The 17,806-nt window shown below is 34.7% G+C and overlaps 2 protein-coding genes across 6 annotated transcripts in view; one reads left to right on the top strand and one right to left on the bottom strand.

Moving 5' to 3' along the window:
- LOC126771009 (glutamyl aminopeptidase-like) overlaps positions 1–12,811 on the top strand; it is a 33,898-nt gene extending 21,087 nt beyond the window's left edge. For all 5 annotated transcript variants that reach the window (XM_050490639.1, XM_050490637.1, XM_050490638.1 and 2 more), the window contains 9 exons: positions 413–556; positions 994–1,079; positions 1,456–1,586; positions 2,154–2,354; positions 2,485–2,561; positions 2,824–2,972; positions 3,541–3,670; positions 11,536–11,758; positions 12,500–12,811. In XM_050490639.1, the coding sequence (XP_050346596.1) occupies positions 413–556; positions 994–1,079; positions 1,456–1,586; positions 2,154–2,354; positions 2,485–2,561; positions 2,824–2,972; positions 3,541–3,670; positions 11,536–11,758; positions 12,500–12,664 (1,306 nt within the window). In that variant the 3' untranslated portion in view covers positions 12,665–12,811. The remainder of the gene's footprint in view (positions 1–412; positions 557–993; positions 1,080–1,455; positions 1,587–2,153; positions 2,355–2,484; positions 2,562–2,823; positions 2,973–3,540; positions 3,671–11,535; positions 11,759–12,499) is intronic.
- A 495-nt stretch (positions 12,812–13,306) lies between these two features.
- LOC126771015 (odorant receptor 94b-like) lies at positions 13,307–16,129 on the bottom strand. Its single transcript, XM_050490651.1, has 6 exons — positions 16,065–16,129; positions 15,146–15,993; positions 14,969–15,068; positions 14,258–14,362; positions 13,688–13,846; positions 13,307–13,472 (listed from the first exon to the last, which is right to left on the bottom strand). The coding sequence occupies exons 2-6, from the start codon at positions 15,985–15,987 to the stop codon at positions 13,425–13,427; spliced, it is 1,254 nt and encodes a 417-aa protein (XP_050346608.1). The 5' UTR covers positions 15,988–15,993; positions 16,065–16,129; the 3' UTR covers positions 13,307–13,424.
- Positions 16,130–17,806: the final 1,677 nt, after the last annotated feature.

The raw sequence follows: 17,806 nt of genomic DNA, 5'->3' as shown, positions 1-17,806 counted from the left end.
GGAACATAAAAAAAGGGCTTTTGCGATTTACCTATATAAAATACCTGCTAACGCTCACTTTTCTGTAGACATTTAAGACTCTAAAATTTAGTGATTTACAAATTTTTAATACATTTTTCCATAGTATATATTTTTATAAAATATACATGATATTATATGCATATCAGGTTATATCAATGCTGAAACTGTAAAACAGTAGATTATGACACCGGAAAAAATTAACAAACAAATCTTACCTCTCTATACTAACGTAATATTAGACACTTAGAAAAAATGTGTGTGTTAATTTTGTATAAGTATATAAGTTTGGTATTAGTTTTGTAGTGCAATAAAGAATATTTAAAATAAATATTATTAAATTCAATTTATTTTTAAAATAATGTTAATATTTATAAGTGTCGTAAAATTTTAGGTATATAATGGACACGTGGACGAGGCAAATGGGTTACCCATTGCTAACTGTGAAACGGGGTGACAAAAGTAATACTTATGTCATCACACAAAAACGTTTCCTCGTTGATCCAAATGCTGTGGTCACACAAGATTCGGAATATAAGTAAGGCACCATATTGCATTTATATATTGTATTGTCCCTGTCCCTATGCATTGTTATATGCGTATTTCGGTATTAAATATTCGTAAGTAAGACAACAACGATTCCTGTTTCACATCTTCGATGAAAAACATCTATGGGGGGGGGAGACTGGTAAAAGACTGACTCGTATGGTGTCATGAACCCTCTCAGCCGTCGCTCTCTAGCCTCTTGTGTGTGATAGATTTATATATCTAATAGTTTTTCTTAATTATAAAATCTTTAAATAACATGCTGATTATCTGCCGGGCGTCCCGTGATGGTCTCATTTTTTTAATAAAACATAGCAGTTTATTGTCTCCTCGATGGTAAGTCGCCTTCACCCGTAGGTTTGACATAGACAGATTGTGAATGCCAAATTATAAATGATTCTTGTAATAATATAATTGAAACTATTTTAGATATCGTTGGTTTGTGCCAGTCACATATACTACTAAACAAGGTCCGAAAGCAAACATACTGTGGTTCCCGGACAACGTTGAAAGTGGTGAGTACATGTTAATACTAAGGTCATTAGTACATCTTAGTTGTCCCCAGCAGCAACCAATTATGTTTAATAACATGATGTATAATTTTGTATAATCTATGAGGATGGGATGCAACTTTGTCCAAGTGTATCGAGCGAAGGAGCGTGAGCAAAGAATTTCTGAAAAATAACAATCCGACTCTGGCAAAGCCACATGGTTATACCCACATAACATACCTCATGTTAGGTGCGATAGAGTGTTTGTATGTGTGTTTAAGTGCCAGAATTATTTCGTGTTATCGACTTGTCCAAATTTTACCTCTATGTCTCTGTTGGTAAATCCTCCCCTACTCTGGGAAACTGTTTTGAATGTATTGATTGACTTGTTCATTACCAGTTACGCTGACTTTGGAAGAGGGAGAAGACTGGTTGAAGATAAATAACAATCAAATTGGATACTACAGAGTAAATTACACGGATGATATGTGGCGAGACTTAACAGAGCAACTTAAGAACAGCAGTGAACAGGTAATGTATTATTAGTGTTATGTATTTTACGAAGTAAACTTATGTATTAATATACTATACTTATTATATATATATACGTAATGTTTAATACATTACGCTGTGTATACAGAAGGTAGAATTGGATTATTATTATATATTGTATTAGGCCATTAGACAAAATGGCGAAATCAAAAGCGGCTTTAAAAACATTTCGTAAGTTTGTATGTAACGTAAAAAGTTCTCGGAATGACTTGTCTTGTTACTCATAGTTACTTTACTAGTTTGCACTCTTTGTTACTTTATTTGTCGAGTTATTTTCGATATTTTTAGTGAACAACAAGTACCACCATCATGGGAAAGACCCGTCAAAATAACTGATCGATTTTTTAAATTATTGACTAGATATCGAGCATTACTCGATAAAATTAATAACAATTATGCAAACATTCAGCACAGATAGAATTATAAATACAGCATATTCTGTTTACGGGAATTAATTGATGATGAAAGATTAATGGTGCAATTATGCACCATTAATCTTCATCCCCAAACTTCTCTAATACTACCTATTTTTATATTTATTTTCAGCTTACAATATCAGATCGATCACACCTTCTAGATGATGTTTTTGCTCTGGCAGAAGCTCAAGTGATACCGTATCAAACGGCTCTGAATCTGTCTACATACCTAATAGCTGAAAATGATTTCGTACCGTGGGAAACCGCTACCTCCATCTTCGCTATACTCTCCGAAAGGCTTTTGAATACGACAGCTCATGATAATCTACAGGTATATTGAATTCTATATTACATACTTTAAAGTTAAAAAAAAACAAATACCTATTTCCCATTCTGCCAGTATTATAATTATTACAAAAAAAAAATCTTATATATATATATATATATATCATTTGTTTCAGAAATATGTGCAACATTTGGTAAAGCCTTTATATTTGACGCAAACTTGGGAGAAAACGAATTTAGGTGTCATCGAAGGGTAATAAGGGAAATATCTTATTAAATTAGTGTATTGCGAATAAAAAGAAAAGTAATCGAATATTTTCTAAATTTCGTTTTAAAATTCAAACTTAATAGATAATTTGAAACCGATTGATCTCATACTTGTCATCTCATTTATACGACACATTGGCAGAATATTTTGCGCTCCACTGGCGTAAATATCTGCCGGTAAAAGAAGAAAAAAAAACATATTGGCGATATTTAGTTATAAGTAATATATTAATTAATTTCATTGATAGCTTATTGCGCACGCGAGTATTGTCTCTGTCCACAACTTACCAACTGCCTGATGCTGAAAATAAGGTTAGGAGTATATTCCTAACGTGGCTAAATTCACCGAATGAAACTACCATCGAGCCTGACTTGAGAGATTTTGTGTACTATTTTGGTAAGTAGATGTATATTCACGTAATATTATTTGCACGTTTTTAATGTCTGAAATTATAATCTGAACTTTGTAATTCAAATTAAACTGGATATAAGTAGTGATGTGCGAATAGTGTTGTATTATAAATAAAGATATATTAAGCAAGAACTGTTTGTAATCCATATAGCAGACCTATCAGCAAATCGCATGGAATATGTAAATCTAATATTTGTTTATCCACTTCTTCGATTGGAATTAGAGTTTCGCTTTAGAACTTATTCTATCGACCCGACTTCCAGTTGGGCTTGCACAAAGTTCTACCACCAAGTGACATCACTAAAATCGGAATATAATAGTAATAATAATAGTGACAAAAAGATAGCTTGAAAATTAAAAGAACTTTCTTGCAACTTCGATACTCAATGGATTGGTAACTAGAAACTCATAGATTAAATTCGTTATTGCCTAATTAATCAATTTATCGAAACCATTTAGTTAGTTTTAGTTGTATAGCTTATATACGTTCTAAGGTATGAAAACAATATTTTAGGCATTTTTGTTTTTTTTTTTTACAATTGTCTATGAATAGGAATGAAAACAGCGTCGCCAAAGGAATGGGATAAGTTATGGGAAATGTATTTAAATGAAGAAGACGTACAAGAGCAGGCGAAACTACGAAACGCCTTATCTGCTCCTCGGGACGTAAACATATTGAAAAGGTATTTCCAAGCATTTCACTCAGTCTTGTGTGTAGTTGCCTAGTTCTGCTTTTTAATTAGAGTGGTTTTCCTGTGCTCAGCAATACCCGGCTAATATTTTCACTTGCGCAATTTCACAATTAACCAATTTAAATATCCTAATTTTAGTAAACCTTATAGTATAAGTTTACAGTTTTTTTATTTTTTATTTTATTTATTTAAGATTCACCAGTGGTAAATACATCAACACGTACAAAGGTATACAATTTTAATACAACTTAAAACTAAATGCATTACCTATTAAGGTGAATACCACTTGCAAAGATAAAGTTGGAGATGACAACTTATAAATAATTAATTGTTAGTAAATCAAGGTTAAAAATGACAAGAATTAACAATAATAGTAAAATAATAAAATACAAATATAAACAAAATAAATTAGTTAGCTGACAATTTTGACAATATTTTTTTGTGAAACTTGTTTGATGAGTCTCCAAAAGGGTCTAAAACAGCACTGTGCTCATTCAAAATCCCACTTAAGCGAGATACAGGTGAATTGCTTCCTAAAACAGTTTTGCGGAAAGGTCTTACTAATGGTGTTATTGGTTTACGTGGATATCTAATGGGAACATTCAATTTAATTTTTGATATCAGAAACGAGTTATCATAGTTGTTGTTAAGTGTTTTATAAAGAAATTTTAAATCCAACAAATCCCTCCGATCACTTAGTGAAAGAATTTTGAAAAATTCCAATCTTTTTTTGTAAGAAGGAAGTATTTTCCCTTTACCTAACGAGAAAGTAAGATGATAAAGAAAACGTTTCTGTATCCTCTCAAGTCTTAGGCAGTGTGTTGCATAATGTGGCCTCCAAACAACGCTTCCGTATTCCAGTATACTCCTGACTAAGCTATTAAATAAAATAATTTTTGTTCTAGGATTTCGAAATAATCTTCCATTTCTTATTACAAAACCTAACATTTTCGAGGCACGGCTAATTACACCATCAATATGAGGTATGAAAGTTAGTTTTTTGTCGAAGATTACTCCCAGGTCTGAAATTCTGTCCACAGATTTAATAGGGGCACCAGCTATGTAATAATTCGTTTGAAATTCTTTTAAACTCCTGGTGAATGATATCCATGAACATTTTACTGAATTAAGTCTCATGCCGTTATCATTACACCAATGGTATAATCTTGTCAGATCATCTTGTAAAAGAATAGTGTCATTTGGTTCTTCAATCATTTTAAGAAGTTTGACATCGTCAGCATACAGAAATGGTGTAGAATATTTAAAACAATTAGGCAGATCGTTTATGAATATATTGAAGAGCAACGGACCCAGGTGTGACCCTTGTGGGACTCCAGATTTTACATCGCATTCAACCGATTCATAACCGCCGGCAACAACATAAAAATGTCTTTCTGTAAGATATGATGCTAGAAATCTCAGTAAAGATCCGACAATACCATAATTGGACAACTTCAAGACTAGTACTGAACATGGAACCAGGTCAAATGCTTTACTTAAGTCTGTGTAGATAACATCCACTCTCTTGTTCCTATCAACAGATTCAAATAAGATTTCGGAGTAATTTACTAGATTTGTGCATGTAGATCTACCGGCTATGAAGCCATGCTGGTGGGTACTAAGAAAACATTTAACATGACTGTAAATATATGGATATATTAGAGAATCCAACACCTTACCAAAGATAGAAAGGATTGAAATAGGCCTATAGTTTTTTACATAATTTTTTTCTCCACTTTTGAAAATAGGGACTACTTTCGCAGTTTTCCACTTAGAAGGAAATATTCCGGTGACTAATGCTTTGTTAAAAATAATTGTTAGTGGTACAGCAAGACTTTGGGCACAGTTTATAATAAAATTAGGCGGAATATTGTCAGATCCAGAACCCCTATTTATATCTAAATTCTTTAATTTATTAATGACTTCGGATTCATCAAGCTGGATCAAAGGTAGGCTATTATTGCAACTGACTGTAGCATCCATGGTTCGCAGTATTTTGTCCATATCGTACTTGCTCTCGTTTTCTTCATACAGCGAAGAGAACTGTGACGCAAATAGGTTACAAATTGCTAAGCCATCAGACGCTACAGTTTCATCATTTTTCATTAATGTTGGATAGGTGTTAACATTTTTATCGCGTTTGCTTTTCATATATGACCAGAAAAATTTACTGTTGGATCTAATCTTTTCTTCTGCAAAGTTAAGATAAGAATTGTAACACTCAATAGATAGTCTATCGCATCGTTTTTCTAAGAGCGTAAGTGACAAACCATCCATAGCATTTTTGTATTTTTTAAATTTCAATCTTAGTTTTTCCTTTTCTCTTATTCTCTTTATTAGAGTTTTGTTGAACCAAGGTGATTTTGTTCTTTTGAAATTCGGCGTGTAAAGTTCTATAGAATTATATATCTTCGTATATAGGTAATCAACCATTGTGTTAATATCATGAAGCTCTGCAAATTTTTCACTCCAGTCTATACTTTTAAGAAATTCATTTATAGCTACAAAATTGGCCTTAGCGAAATTATATTTTTTGATATCTTGATTAATCCTCAAGTTTTCCTGCAAATTGTGTGTTACGACAATATCAATATTAAGGGGTGGGTGTAGTGGATCAATGCGAGTTAATTCTTTAGGGGCATTATCTACTGTAACCGTTAACGATTCACCATTAAAAAACACTAGATCGAGTACTTTATTTTTTACATTCTTAATGCGATTCATTTGACGAAGACAATTAGTATGGGAAAAGTCTATTAAAGATTGAGCTAAAGTAGTTGTATGGTAACTATCATGGGGACCATCAGCCAAGTTCCAATCAATGCAACTTAAGTTAAAATCGCCAATTATTAGTGTGTTATATTTCGTTTGTTCTGTAACACGATTAAAATTGTCCATAAATGTTTCCAAGACTTTTTTATTAACTGGTGGAGGAATGTAGGTTGCGCAAATAGCAATTTTTATAGATGGTTTTATTTCTAGAACGATCCACAAATCCTCACAAGAACTATCCCAGTGGACCATTCTTCGAGAAATAAGTCTATTGGACACGGCAACCAGCACTCCTCCCCCATGTTTTTTTTAGAGTTATACATGTCTCTATCCCTTCTATAAACATTATAATTGCAGCCAAACATTTCACAATTAAGAATGCTGTCACATAACCAGGTTTCTGTGAGTATTATTAAATCATACGTACAACAACAAATATTTCTATATAGATCATTAGTTTTTGTTCGTAAACCTTGAACATTTTGATAATAAATATTTAATCGATTGAATTTTACACAACTGAAATCAAGTTAACATGCAAAAAGTAGTATGACTAATTTAACTTATCAAGACAGTTCATGTTATATATAATTTTGTAATCAGAATTATCGGTTTTTCTCACAAATATACGCCCATTTCGTACCCATACGTGTCTGTACTTCAATTCCTTTGCCTTGCGCCTCGTAGCTGCATGTAGTAATTTATTGGCTGCAGATAAATGTTCGCATACATATACTAACACAGTATTTCCTCCAATACCTAGATGAGAACTATTTAATTTTGCAGTTGGATATTTCTTGTTAAATTTTATAACTGCTGCCAATAGTTGATCACGAACAGATGGCGAATTTAGTTGTAAGATAATAGATCGCGGTCGCGTTGAATTACGATTCATTTTTGCAGTTCGCGTACAATTTTGTATGTTGCAATCTTCAATATTAAAGCCAACAGTGTTGGATAATTGTTTTACGATACTTATTAAGTTCTCATTTTTAGACTCTGGCACACACTGAATTTCAATGTTATTTGCTCGCGCTCTTTGTTCCATTTGATTAACTTTGTAAGAAAGATCCAAGACAGCGGACTGTAGTGACTGGTTCTCATGTTGCAGTTTTAGAGTTATTTCGGAGTATGAGTCTAATTGTTTCTTCATATCATCATATTGATTACTCATAAATGATACTGATTGTTGTAGATCTTCAATCTTAATTTCTAAGTTTTTTAAATGAGTACTGATGGAGGAGGTGATGGTTTTTTTAATGTTATCAATTAGAGAAGATATTTCTTTTTCAATTACTTCACTAATAATAATGCGAACCTGCTCTTGAGTGATTGATGCTGTTTCATTTGGTGACGTTGGAGAACTAAGTGCCTGTCTTTTGTGCGATCTTTTTGTGACATTGGTTTCATTTATAGGGGCATTACTGCGATGATTACTTGACCGTACTGGTGTCTTATCACTTCTAACGCCTTTTGGTTTTGTTCCGCAACATTTCGGACAATTCCAATTATGACGAGTTCTTGTATTAAATTCAATACCCAAACAACCACAATGATATGAGACGTTACATTTTGAGCATTGAACGTATTCATCATCGCCTATACGTGCATTGCAACATCCCCAAGATAACACTGTTTCTGTCATTTTTCAATGAGGAATACTAATTAGTGATATGGCAGATATTTTAAAATAAAGAAAAAGTTGCGGCAGGACTGGGGATCGAACCCTAAATCTTGGGAGCGATCAACAAGTTTCGCACCGCTGGACCAGCCGATTGCTAGTGGAATCGGTGAATTTCTGCTTCAGTTGCTTGTACTCGTAAAGTATGATTGATATTATATTTGTAAAAGCGGGTGGTGTTGAAAAATGAATCCAATAGACCCACACTCTTAACTTTGTTTTCACTAGTTGTTGAATAATAAGTATTAAAGTTTTGATCACTTTTAGGTCTTTCTACACTAAGTTTTGTCACTGAACATATAACTCACCAACTATCTTGCCAATTTATATACTTTAGTTTTATATAATAGCACTTTTATTATTTATTTAGAATTAAATGAAGAGAGAGGCTAAATACCGAGTATTATATATTACGAATTAATAATTTATTTATTCGTTGAAACTATGTACAATTTGAAATGTAAATTTGGTGCAGAGGCCAATAGTGCCGTCTTGGGTACAATGCCACAGGACAATCTTTTAAACGGCGTGTTTTTGCTTTAAATTTGTAATGTGTATTTTGTTCTTTTTATTTTTATTTTGTATATTATAAAAATGTCAGTACAAAGTTTACAGTTAAATTAAAGCAATGAAAGAGTTTTCATGACCTTCCATCGTCTTCAGACCTTCGTAATTATCATGTGTAAACACGACACGAAAAGTATACACGAGAGCGGATGCACAGCGCATTATACAGATTGGTCATGACCTTGTTTCGCATCCTAGGGGCTCCCGTAGCTTCTGGCGTCTGACCAAGTCTGTGCAAAACAATTTCTGCCAACCTTCGCTGCCACCGCTCAGAAATCCGGTCGGATCGCTAGCTCACAGTCCGCAAGAGCAAGCTGATCTCCTGGCTAAACTCTTTGCCGACAATTCCATCATCGATGATTGTAGTACACTGCCACCTACAATACCTGCATGTGGCCATACGATGCCTGACATTAAAATCCGGCAACGTGATGTGCGTGCGGAGCTGCAATCACTTGATGTACGGAAAGCTAGCGGTCCCGATGGAATACCAGCCATAGTGCTGAAGAAGTGCGCAGCGGAGCTGTCTCCTGTGTTAACGCGCCTGTTCCAACTTTCTCTCTCTTCGGGAAGTGTGCCGGAGGCTTGGAGAAGAGCTAATGTGCAAGCGGTTCCCAAAAAAGGGGATCGGTCTGACCCGGCAAATTATCGGCCAATAGCTATCACCTCAGTACTTTGTAAGGTGATGGAACGGATTTTAAACAACCAACTGATCCATTACCTAGAAGATCACTGTTTAATTAATGATCGTCAGTACGGGTTTCGACCAAAACGGTCCACAGGTGATCTTCTAGCGTACGTAACACACCTCTGGGGTGAAGCTATCGACAAGCATGGAGAATCGTTGGCTGTCAGCCTCGATATCTCCAAGGCTTTCGACAGGGTCTGGCACAGAAGTCTTCTCTCCAAGCTACCGGCATATGGTCTGCCTGCTCAGCTATGCACTTGGATTGCCAGCTTCCTACACAAGCGTAGCCTTCGTGTTTTAGTAGATGGTTGCGCTTCACAATTCTATGTAGTGAATGCTGGGGTCCCCCAGGGATCTGTGCTATCTCCCACACTCTTTCTTTTGCATATCAATGATATGCTCTCCCTTGGGAACATACATTGCTATGCAGACGATAGTACAGTGCATGGTGGATACCACGGACGCGCAGTGGCTGGGCGGGCGGAAACTGAGGAGAGGCGGGAGAATCTTGTCATTGAACTCGATAGGACATTAGAGCTCATCGCCAAATGGGGCTCTGATAATCTTGTTGAGTTTAATGCCAAGAAAACACAGGTGCGCTCTCACGGCGAAAAAGTCAACATTTTCCCCTCTTCCCTCCCTCCGGTGATGCAAAGCAAAATCGCCATGCTGGGGATTGACGTTCGCTGCGACATGCTGGGGATTGCTTAGTCCAGGGGATTACATCGAGGCTGTTATAAAAACAGCTTCACGGAAACTCGGAGTTCTGAACAAGGTGCGGCGCTTTTTCACGCCACAACAACTGTGCCTGCTGTACAAAACACAGGTACGGTCTTGTGTGGAATATTGCTCGCACCTTTGGGATGGCTCCGCTAAGTACCTACTTGAGGCCTTGGACCGGTTGCAGCGACGTGCCGTACGCATTATTGGCGACGTAAAGGTCACAAACACCCTTGAACCTTTACAATTGCGTCGTGAGATAGCAGCACTGAGCGCTTTCTATCGACTGTATCACGGCGAGTGCTCTGAGGAATTATTCTCTCTAATTCCTGCTTCCCCCTTCCTTCTTAAGTCCACGCGAGCTGGTTCTCGATGTCACCGCCTTACTGTGACATCAATTCCATCGCAAAACAAAGAAATTTGGCAACTCCTTTCTTTGTCGCACTTCCAAAAAATGGAATTCCTTACCAGCTCACGTGTTCCACTCCTCTTACAACCCGGGTTCCTTCAAACGAGGCGTGAAGAGGCATCTTGCGGGCCGGCAAGGCGATGGCGGCTAGTACAGAACGTTTTTCCCGTCTGTACTGGCCGTCGTCGCGTTTGGACTCTACTACCACTTACCATCAGGTGGAGTAGAGTCATTTGCCCTCCCGGCGAATATAAAAAAAAAAAAACCTGGGACACCATTGGGAAGTTCATATTGGGTTTTTCCATCTGCATTATATCAGCTCGCTGGTACTATTTTGTATTTGTTATATTCTCAACAGTGTTGCATAAGTGTATAAAGTTTTAATTTTATATATGAATGCAAAACTATTTGATTATTTTGTCGAAGAGTTTTTGAGTTCATATGTAAAATTAACGAATTAATGAATTTAAATATTCAAGAATCTTGGGCAGTATATCAGTAAAAATCTACTGCTATAATAGTCGATGTTATTATATCGTTTGGTTATAAAACGGTGAAATACGAATATCTCAAAACGTTTTGAAGATTCTGTAAAATTTCAAATTTTAACAAATCATCCGAATACCAAATTTTACTATTGAACATTTCTTTTTCTTTAAAACGAAACGTTACCCTAAATATATGTATATGTTTTTTTATAGAATAGGAAGGCGGACGAGCATATGGGCCACCTGATGGTAAGTGGTCACCAAACGCCCTTAGACATTGGCATTGTAAGATTGTTAACCATCGCTTACATCACCAATGCGCCACCAACCTTGGGAACTAAGATGTTATGTCCTTGTGCCTGTAATTACACTGGCTCACTCACCCTTCAAACCGGAACACAACAATACCAAGTACTGCTGTTTTGCGGTAGAATATCTGATGAGTGGGTGATATCTACCCAGACGAGCTTGCACAGAGCTCTACCAGCAGTAGAGTAATTTCGTTTATATAAATACATTATAAAATTTTAGGTATCTTGAATTGGCGTGGGATGAGAAATACATAAGAAGTCAAGACTACCTCAGCGTGTTAAACGTGATCAGCTCGAACCCGTCCGGTACAGCACTGGTGTGGGACCACGTCCGAGGGAACTGGCCGCAGCTGGTGGAGCGGTTCACGCTCAATAGCAGATACTTGGGTAGTCTCATACCGGGCATCACTGACACTTTTAACACGGAATTCAGGCTACAAGAGGTAATTGTATTTAATTTACGAATAAGTTTAATAAATTCGTTATGCACAGATTTGACTATTTATTAAAGATTTATAATCTATTGGTTTCCGACCGCGGCTTCGCACGTGTGGGCCGGGGGCAGGTGTTAGGTTAGGTTAAAACTTTTCTTTAACTCTGACGTGTATGCAAAATTGAATAAGAAACATTTGAGTAGTTCATTACAATATTTGTTAGAGACGAGATGGTCTAGTGAGCCGGGTTGTCCTAGTGGTTAGAACGCGTGAATCTTAACCGATGATCGTGGTCAAACCCGGGCAAGCACCACTGCATATTCATGTGCTTAATTTGTATTTATAATTCATTTCGCTCTTGACGGTGAAGGAAAACATCGTGAGGAAACCTGCATGTGTCTAATTTCATTGAAATTCTGCCACATGTGTATTTTACCAACCCGTATTGGAGCAGCGTGGTGGAATGAGCTCCTAACCTTCTCCTCAAAATGGAGAGGAGGCCTTAGCGCAGCAGTGGGACATTAACAGGCTGTTACTGTTAATGTATTTGTTTTTTCAGGTTGACTGACAGGCTTTATATAAATTTTAATTTTATTTGATTGACATATAGCATACAAATATATTTTGAAATTGAGTATTTTGATATATATACGCAATACATATCGTGGATATACAGCGGTTCTCGTTATTTTTGTGTCATATAAAAACAGGATTATCATAGAAAAACAGTAATATATCAATTATTTTCAGATGAAGTCATTTTTTGCTAAGTATCCTGAAGCTGGGGCCGGGGAATCGTCACGTGTCCGCGCACTTGAAAATGTACAGAACAATATAAAGTGGACAAGTACACACCAAGACGCCGTGTCGGCGTGGTTAGAAGAAAAAGCGAATGAGTTACAACAGAGTTCATAAAATATTGTGTTCATAAACATCGCAAGACTTAACGATGATATTTACATACTTAATAATCCTATTTTATGTAATGTGCTACTTAAAAATGAAGAATCAAGCTCGTTATTTATAAACCAATGTTATGAATAAATGTTTTAAGCAATAATATTTTGTAAATTTTCTTCTGGGTGATGTGTAAGATCCTGTAATGGTAGAAGTTGTTAGAGACAAATTATATCGTTAATAATTGATTTGCTATTTGCTTTCCATTTATCCTTTAAATTCGTTTATATACTTATGATCCTATTCGTATAATTTATTTTCAAGAAACATAACTGAACATCCCATTCACCAGTCAGGTCTACTGTAACGCCGCAGGAATCAGGTATAACAAAAACCATACCTAATACCAAATGAGCCTGATGGTAAGTGGTAATCACAGTCCATAGACATTGGCACTGAAATATTAATCATCGCTTATATCGTCAATACACCGAAAAACCCTGGGAACTAAGGCATTGTATCGGTTGTTACACTGGCTCAATCACTCTTCGAACCGGAATAGAATATTACTAGTAGTACGTTCCCAGACGGGCTTGCACGAAGCCCGTCTGCGAACTTATATAAATGTATTTATTAAAATATCATAAGCAGTAAAACCAGTTTAAAAATTACAATACAATTTTATTAATTTGAAATGCAAAAAATTCTAAGCAACACCATTTTAATTAGAATGTCTAGAAAGCCTAAATACGTAGAAGTTTAAATGTGTCACGTTCTTTTACGTTTGACGTAAAAACGCGTAATAACTGTAAGCTGTGCGAATAATCTGAAAATAATGTACACTATTAAAAATATATGTGTATAACAAAAATGTATCCTGGGGTTAAAAAAACTAGCTCTACCACCTGCTGAATTATTATCAAGATATTTTCAAATTACTTACATAAAACTACCATAAGAATTAAAAATTTGACGACACATAAGTTCTTTCAAAACCAGACTTGTAATATAAGTATATTAGAAAATAAAATAGCCCTGAACCTGAATAAATGATGGTAAATCGAGTGAATTAAAAGGTCCAGCGCGAAGTCTGTAAGATCGAGACATTCCTTCTCCAAGTATGGCAATCTCTTTATGAACCTTCGAGCTGAGGCACCACCTCGCTGAGCCAAATGGACCTTGGCCTTGTCCAACAGAACTCTGTAAATGAAATAAATTGGAATTGCAAGTGCGTAAAGACGAAGAAATAAATTTACTGTTAATATAAATGTTAATTAATATTAAAAATAGAAAAAAATATTTTCTTTTTGTTGATATATTATCATTATAAAACAAAAACATTGGAATTTTATGGTTGAATCATTGAATATTTAATCTGAGTTTATAGTTTATTAATAATATATATATATCAAGGCCTTTCTTCAAAATACATTTTCCAAAAGTAGGTTAACAAATTTATACTACACCTTTGTATAATTTAAATACATATTTAGTACGAAATCTTGAAAAAGAAATTTACATTTATGGTAAAGATTTAATGTTAACGCTACGCAAACATGCTAAGCCAACTGAAGTGTTGCCGATAGATTTATAGTCTACCAAAGCTCACACCTCATTAAATACTGCGTCCCCGTAACGGCAGAAAAGGAACAATTGCGTTAATGTCGCGCCCATGTACTGTAAAAGAGATATCAATTGCGTCGTGCTAACCTGCTCCTAAAAGAAAAAAAAAACAATGATTCAGTTTTATAATCAACAAATTCTACTTGATCGAAGGGCTTTATGTAAGCACGTCAGAGTAGGTTAAGTGAATGAGCCAGTGTAACTACAAGCACAAGGGACATAACATCTTAGTTCCCAAAGTTGGGGGCGCATAGACGGTGTAAGGGATGGTGAATGTCTATGTGAAATGGCCAGTTGGCCTACCTGTTAAAAAGAAAAAAAAACTATATTTTAAGTCGTACTCAAATGTATCCAAAAAGTAGATTGCATATTTTCGACAGTTTACTCTAGTATGGTATTAATATGAATTAATCTACTAATTTATTATTTGACAATTTAGAAGCAAAAAGAAGTATGTCATGGGCATATGATATAGGCATACATAGGCATATTCAAAAACTTTCCGGTTAGATACACCTCAACTTCGCATGCATACTTTTAAGATTTTTAACCACCACGGTCTCTGTGAGTGCATCCCCCCCGACGGACGTGAACAAAGCCCAACCACCAAGTAGTATTTTATGTATACACGCTGGGTGGGCCTCAACGGTAAATGTAAATAGCTATTTTATTATCACATTTTGCCTCGGCATTCCATACCTCATTCAACTGTACTGCAACAGAGCAAAGCGTTAGGGTCGCCACAAAGAAGTATATCCCCAAAATATTTCGAATTAATATTTCAAGTTCATGTATTATACTAAAATAGAATAATATCGGTTAATCCTTTGCTGTAAAGAATTCCATTATAAATTATTACAAATTTTCAAAACTTACTTAATTAATAGAACATTAATATGATGACATTTAAATATTCTGTAGTAAGCTCGTTTATCTCTCTTATCCTGTAAATAACATGACATTCCTCTGCCTCCTATTAGCTCGCTGTATTTATGTAGACAAGAAAACTGACCACGAATGAAAATCATCAAACCTACTGCTGTCAAATCAAAAGCTATATGCACTTTAACGCAATAGAGAGCTGCAACACCTTCTGCTAAAATGGTCACAAAGTATCCGACTGTGTAAGACTCTAAAGGAGACCATTCCGGCAATATATGTGGCATGCTATTAACGTTTTGCTCTGTATATATATATATTGCGTATTCAAGAAACGGTGAGAAAATATAAACCACGGCTGTGAAGCTATAAATCCTTGTCAAATTACATGAAATTGAATATATATTTCTTGTATAAGAATCGATGTGTTTAGTAAAACTGTGTTTCTCTTCGTCGTCAGATTCATAGTCATCAGGAGAATAGTTGTGTAATTGTTCGTTTTCCAAAGTCAATGCTTGGTTAATAATGAAGCACCAACGTTTCTCGTTACTAAATAGAGACCACAGTTTCAGGAATCCCATCATACAAAATGACAAAACGCTAATGCCAGCAAAAAGTGCCTTTGGATCACCTTTGGCCAAAAAAAGCGCTATTATTTGGGACAAATTTGTACATAGAAAACAAAATATGAACAATTTTGCTATTCGGTGAACAGCATAAGAGTCAGGACCATGCCAAAGGCCGGCTCCACGAATATGTTGTTCAACGATTTCCTTGAAGTTACGTGCTCTACATTGCGGCGAAAACACGTCTCTCATAAAATTAGATATCCAACGCATTATTTCCTAAAAATATTTGTAAATTAATCAGATAACGAAAAGCATATTTATAACCAAAATATCTGACTTAAAATTACCTTTTATAATTATTTTAGGTATTATTATGATTTTGATACTGCTTATGCAACAGCTCGAAAGTAAATGTAATAATCAGAATGTTAGTGTACAAATGAACCACAAACTAGTAATTGCGGCTAATGATTGCCCTAACGTATCATAATTAGTTTAATTTCCATTCATGTTGTAGTTAAACTCTGAATTCAGTTGTTTTTTATTTTGTCGTTAGGTTAGCAAAAAATACATCAACAGAGTTAACCATTTGTATAGTAAATTAGATATTCGAATAAGAAAAGTTTTTCTTCGGAACCTTTTTATTTTCGACTTAAATACTGGTTTGATAAACCTGTATAAATTACCACAAAAAAATATGAATTTTAATCCAAATAAAAAAACTTGTATAGTTTTTTTTGTTATAAAAGTGTTTATAGGAATATGTTTTATAGGAATTGCTTGATTTTTTTGCTAGATGATTACATTATTTTTAAAAAGATTTAATATTATAAAACAACCCGCAGCACATTTAAAAACAAAAACTTAAACTACAAAAAACTTCAAGTGGTTTTAATTAAAGTTACTTAATTATTATCTTATATAACATTAAGTAATTTTAAAGTTCCTACTTCTAATTAGATAAGGAATTAAAACTTTATTTATAATGATGTTAGATTCTATTTTTTAATTTTACTTTTTTTTTAAGATGACAACGGTTTTATGTGCCCTGATAAGACATTTGCCGACAGCTGACCTTTAGCCTGGAGCTGATCAACTGACTGCGGAAGATAAACATTTGTACTATCGTGTATTCAAGTACACTTAATAAGTACCTACATATAGCGTATTCCAATCGAAGAAGAAGTAAAGATAAACAAACTCAGATTTACATATTCCATTTGCTTATATGTTGCATTACAAACATATCTCTATTTATAATATAACACTATTACACTTCTACCTTAATTTTACTTCCAAATTTTCGATAACAACTTCACAACACCACTACATTTCGCATTATTATGCAAGCCATATTAATAAAACATAGATTATTTAAGGTCTCCACCAATGATATTGTGTTAATTCAATATCAAAATTTCCTTAAGTTAGTGTCTATAGAGATAATAGTGAATGCATTTGATTCAGTTATACAATTCTGTTTTTGTTTAAAATATGTGTTCGTAATCAAAGTGGAGGATATTTCAAGTGAAACTCTTTAACTACAAGCACAACTCACAAGAGACAATCTTATTCAACGAGGTTGCGCATTGGCGGTGTAAGGGATGTTGACCACTCACGTGGTCCATTGCCAGTCTGCAGTCGTATTTTAAATTTAAATAAGAGTACGTTGTTAATATGTATTTCAAATAAAGTATATTTTTTCGTAATGTTTAACAAATCGCCTCGTAAACAATATTTATAGGTAAAGCCTTAAACATACGGTAAACAATTTTAGTCAAATAGAAATAAAACGTAGGGTAATATAATTGTACTGCAAACCGTAATAGGTATACATTGACTACTAAACTAGGCAATTATCTCATAGAAATATTAAAGTCTTTCACGAAACCAGCCCTTTCCATGTTTGCAAACAAACGGTTAATTTGAGTAAACGTTAAACTAACAACTAATTAATTAACGGCGTGTGTCAATACACACTGTTGTCATGAATTGATGAAATACTACACTACATAGGTGTTAACAAACACAGTGTTACACCAAACAAATGACAGATATGATGACAAATTCTACTAATAAATCATTAATT

Source organism: Nymphalis io, chromosome 10 (assembly GCF_905147045.1).
Source record: "Nymphalis io chromosome 10, ilAglIoxx1.1, whole genome shotgun sequence".
Lineage (NCBI taxonomy): Eukaryota > Metazoa > Arthropoda > Insecta > Lepidoptera > Nymphalidae > Nymphalis > Nymphalis io.
The sequence above is the reverse complement of the archived record's forward strand: the minus strand, read 5'-3'. Positions and strand labels throughout refer to the sequence as shown.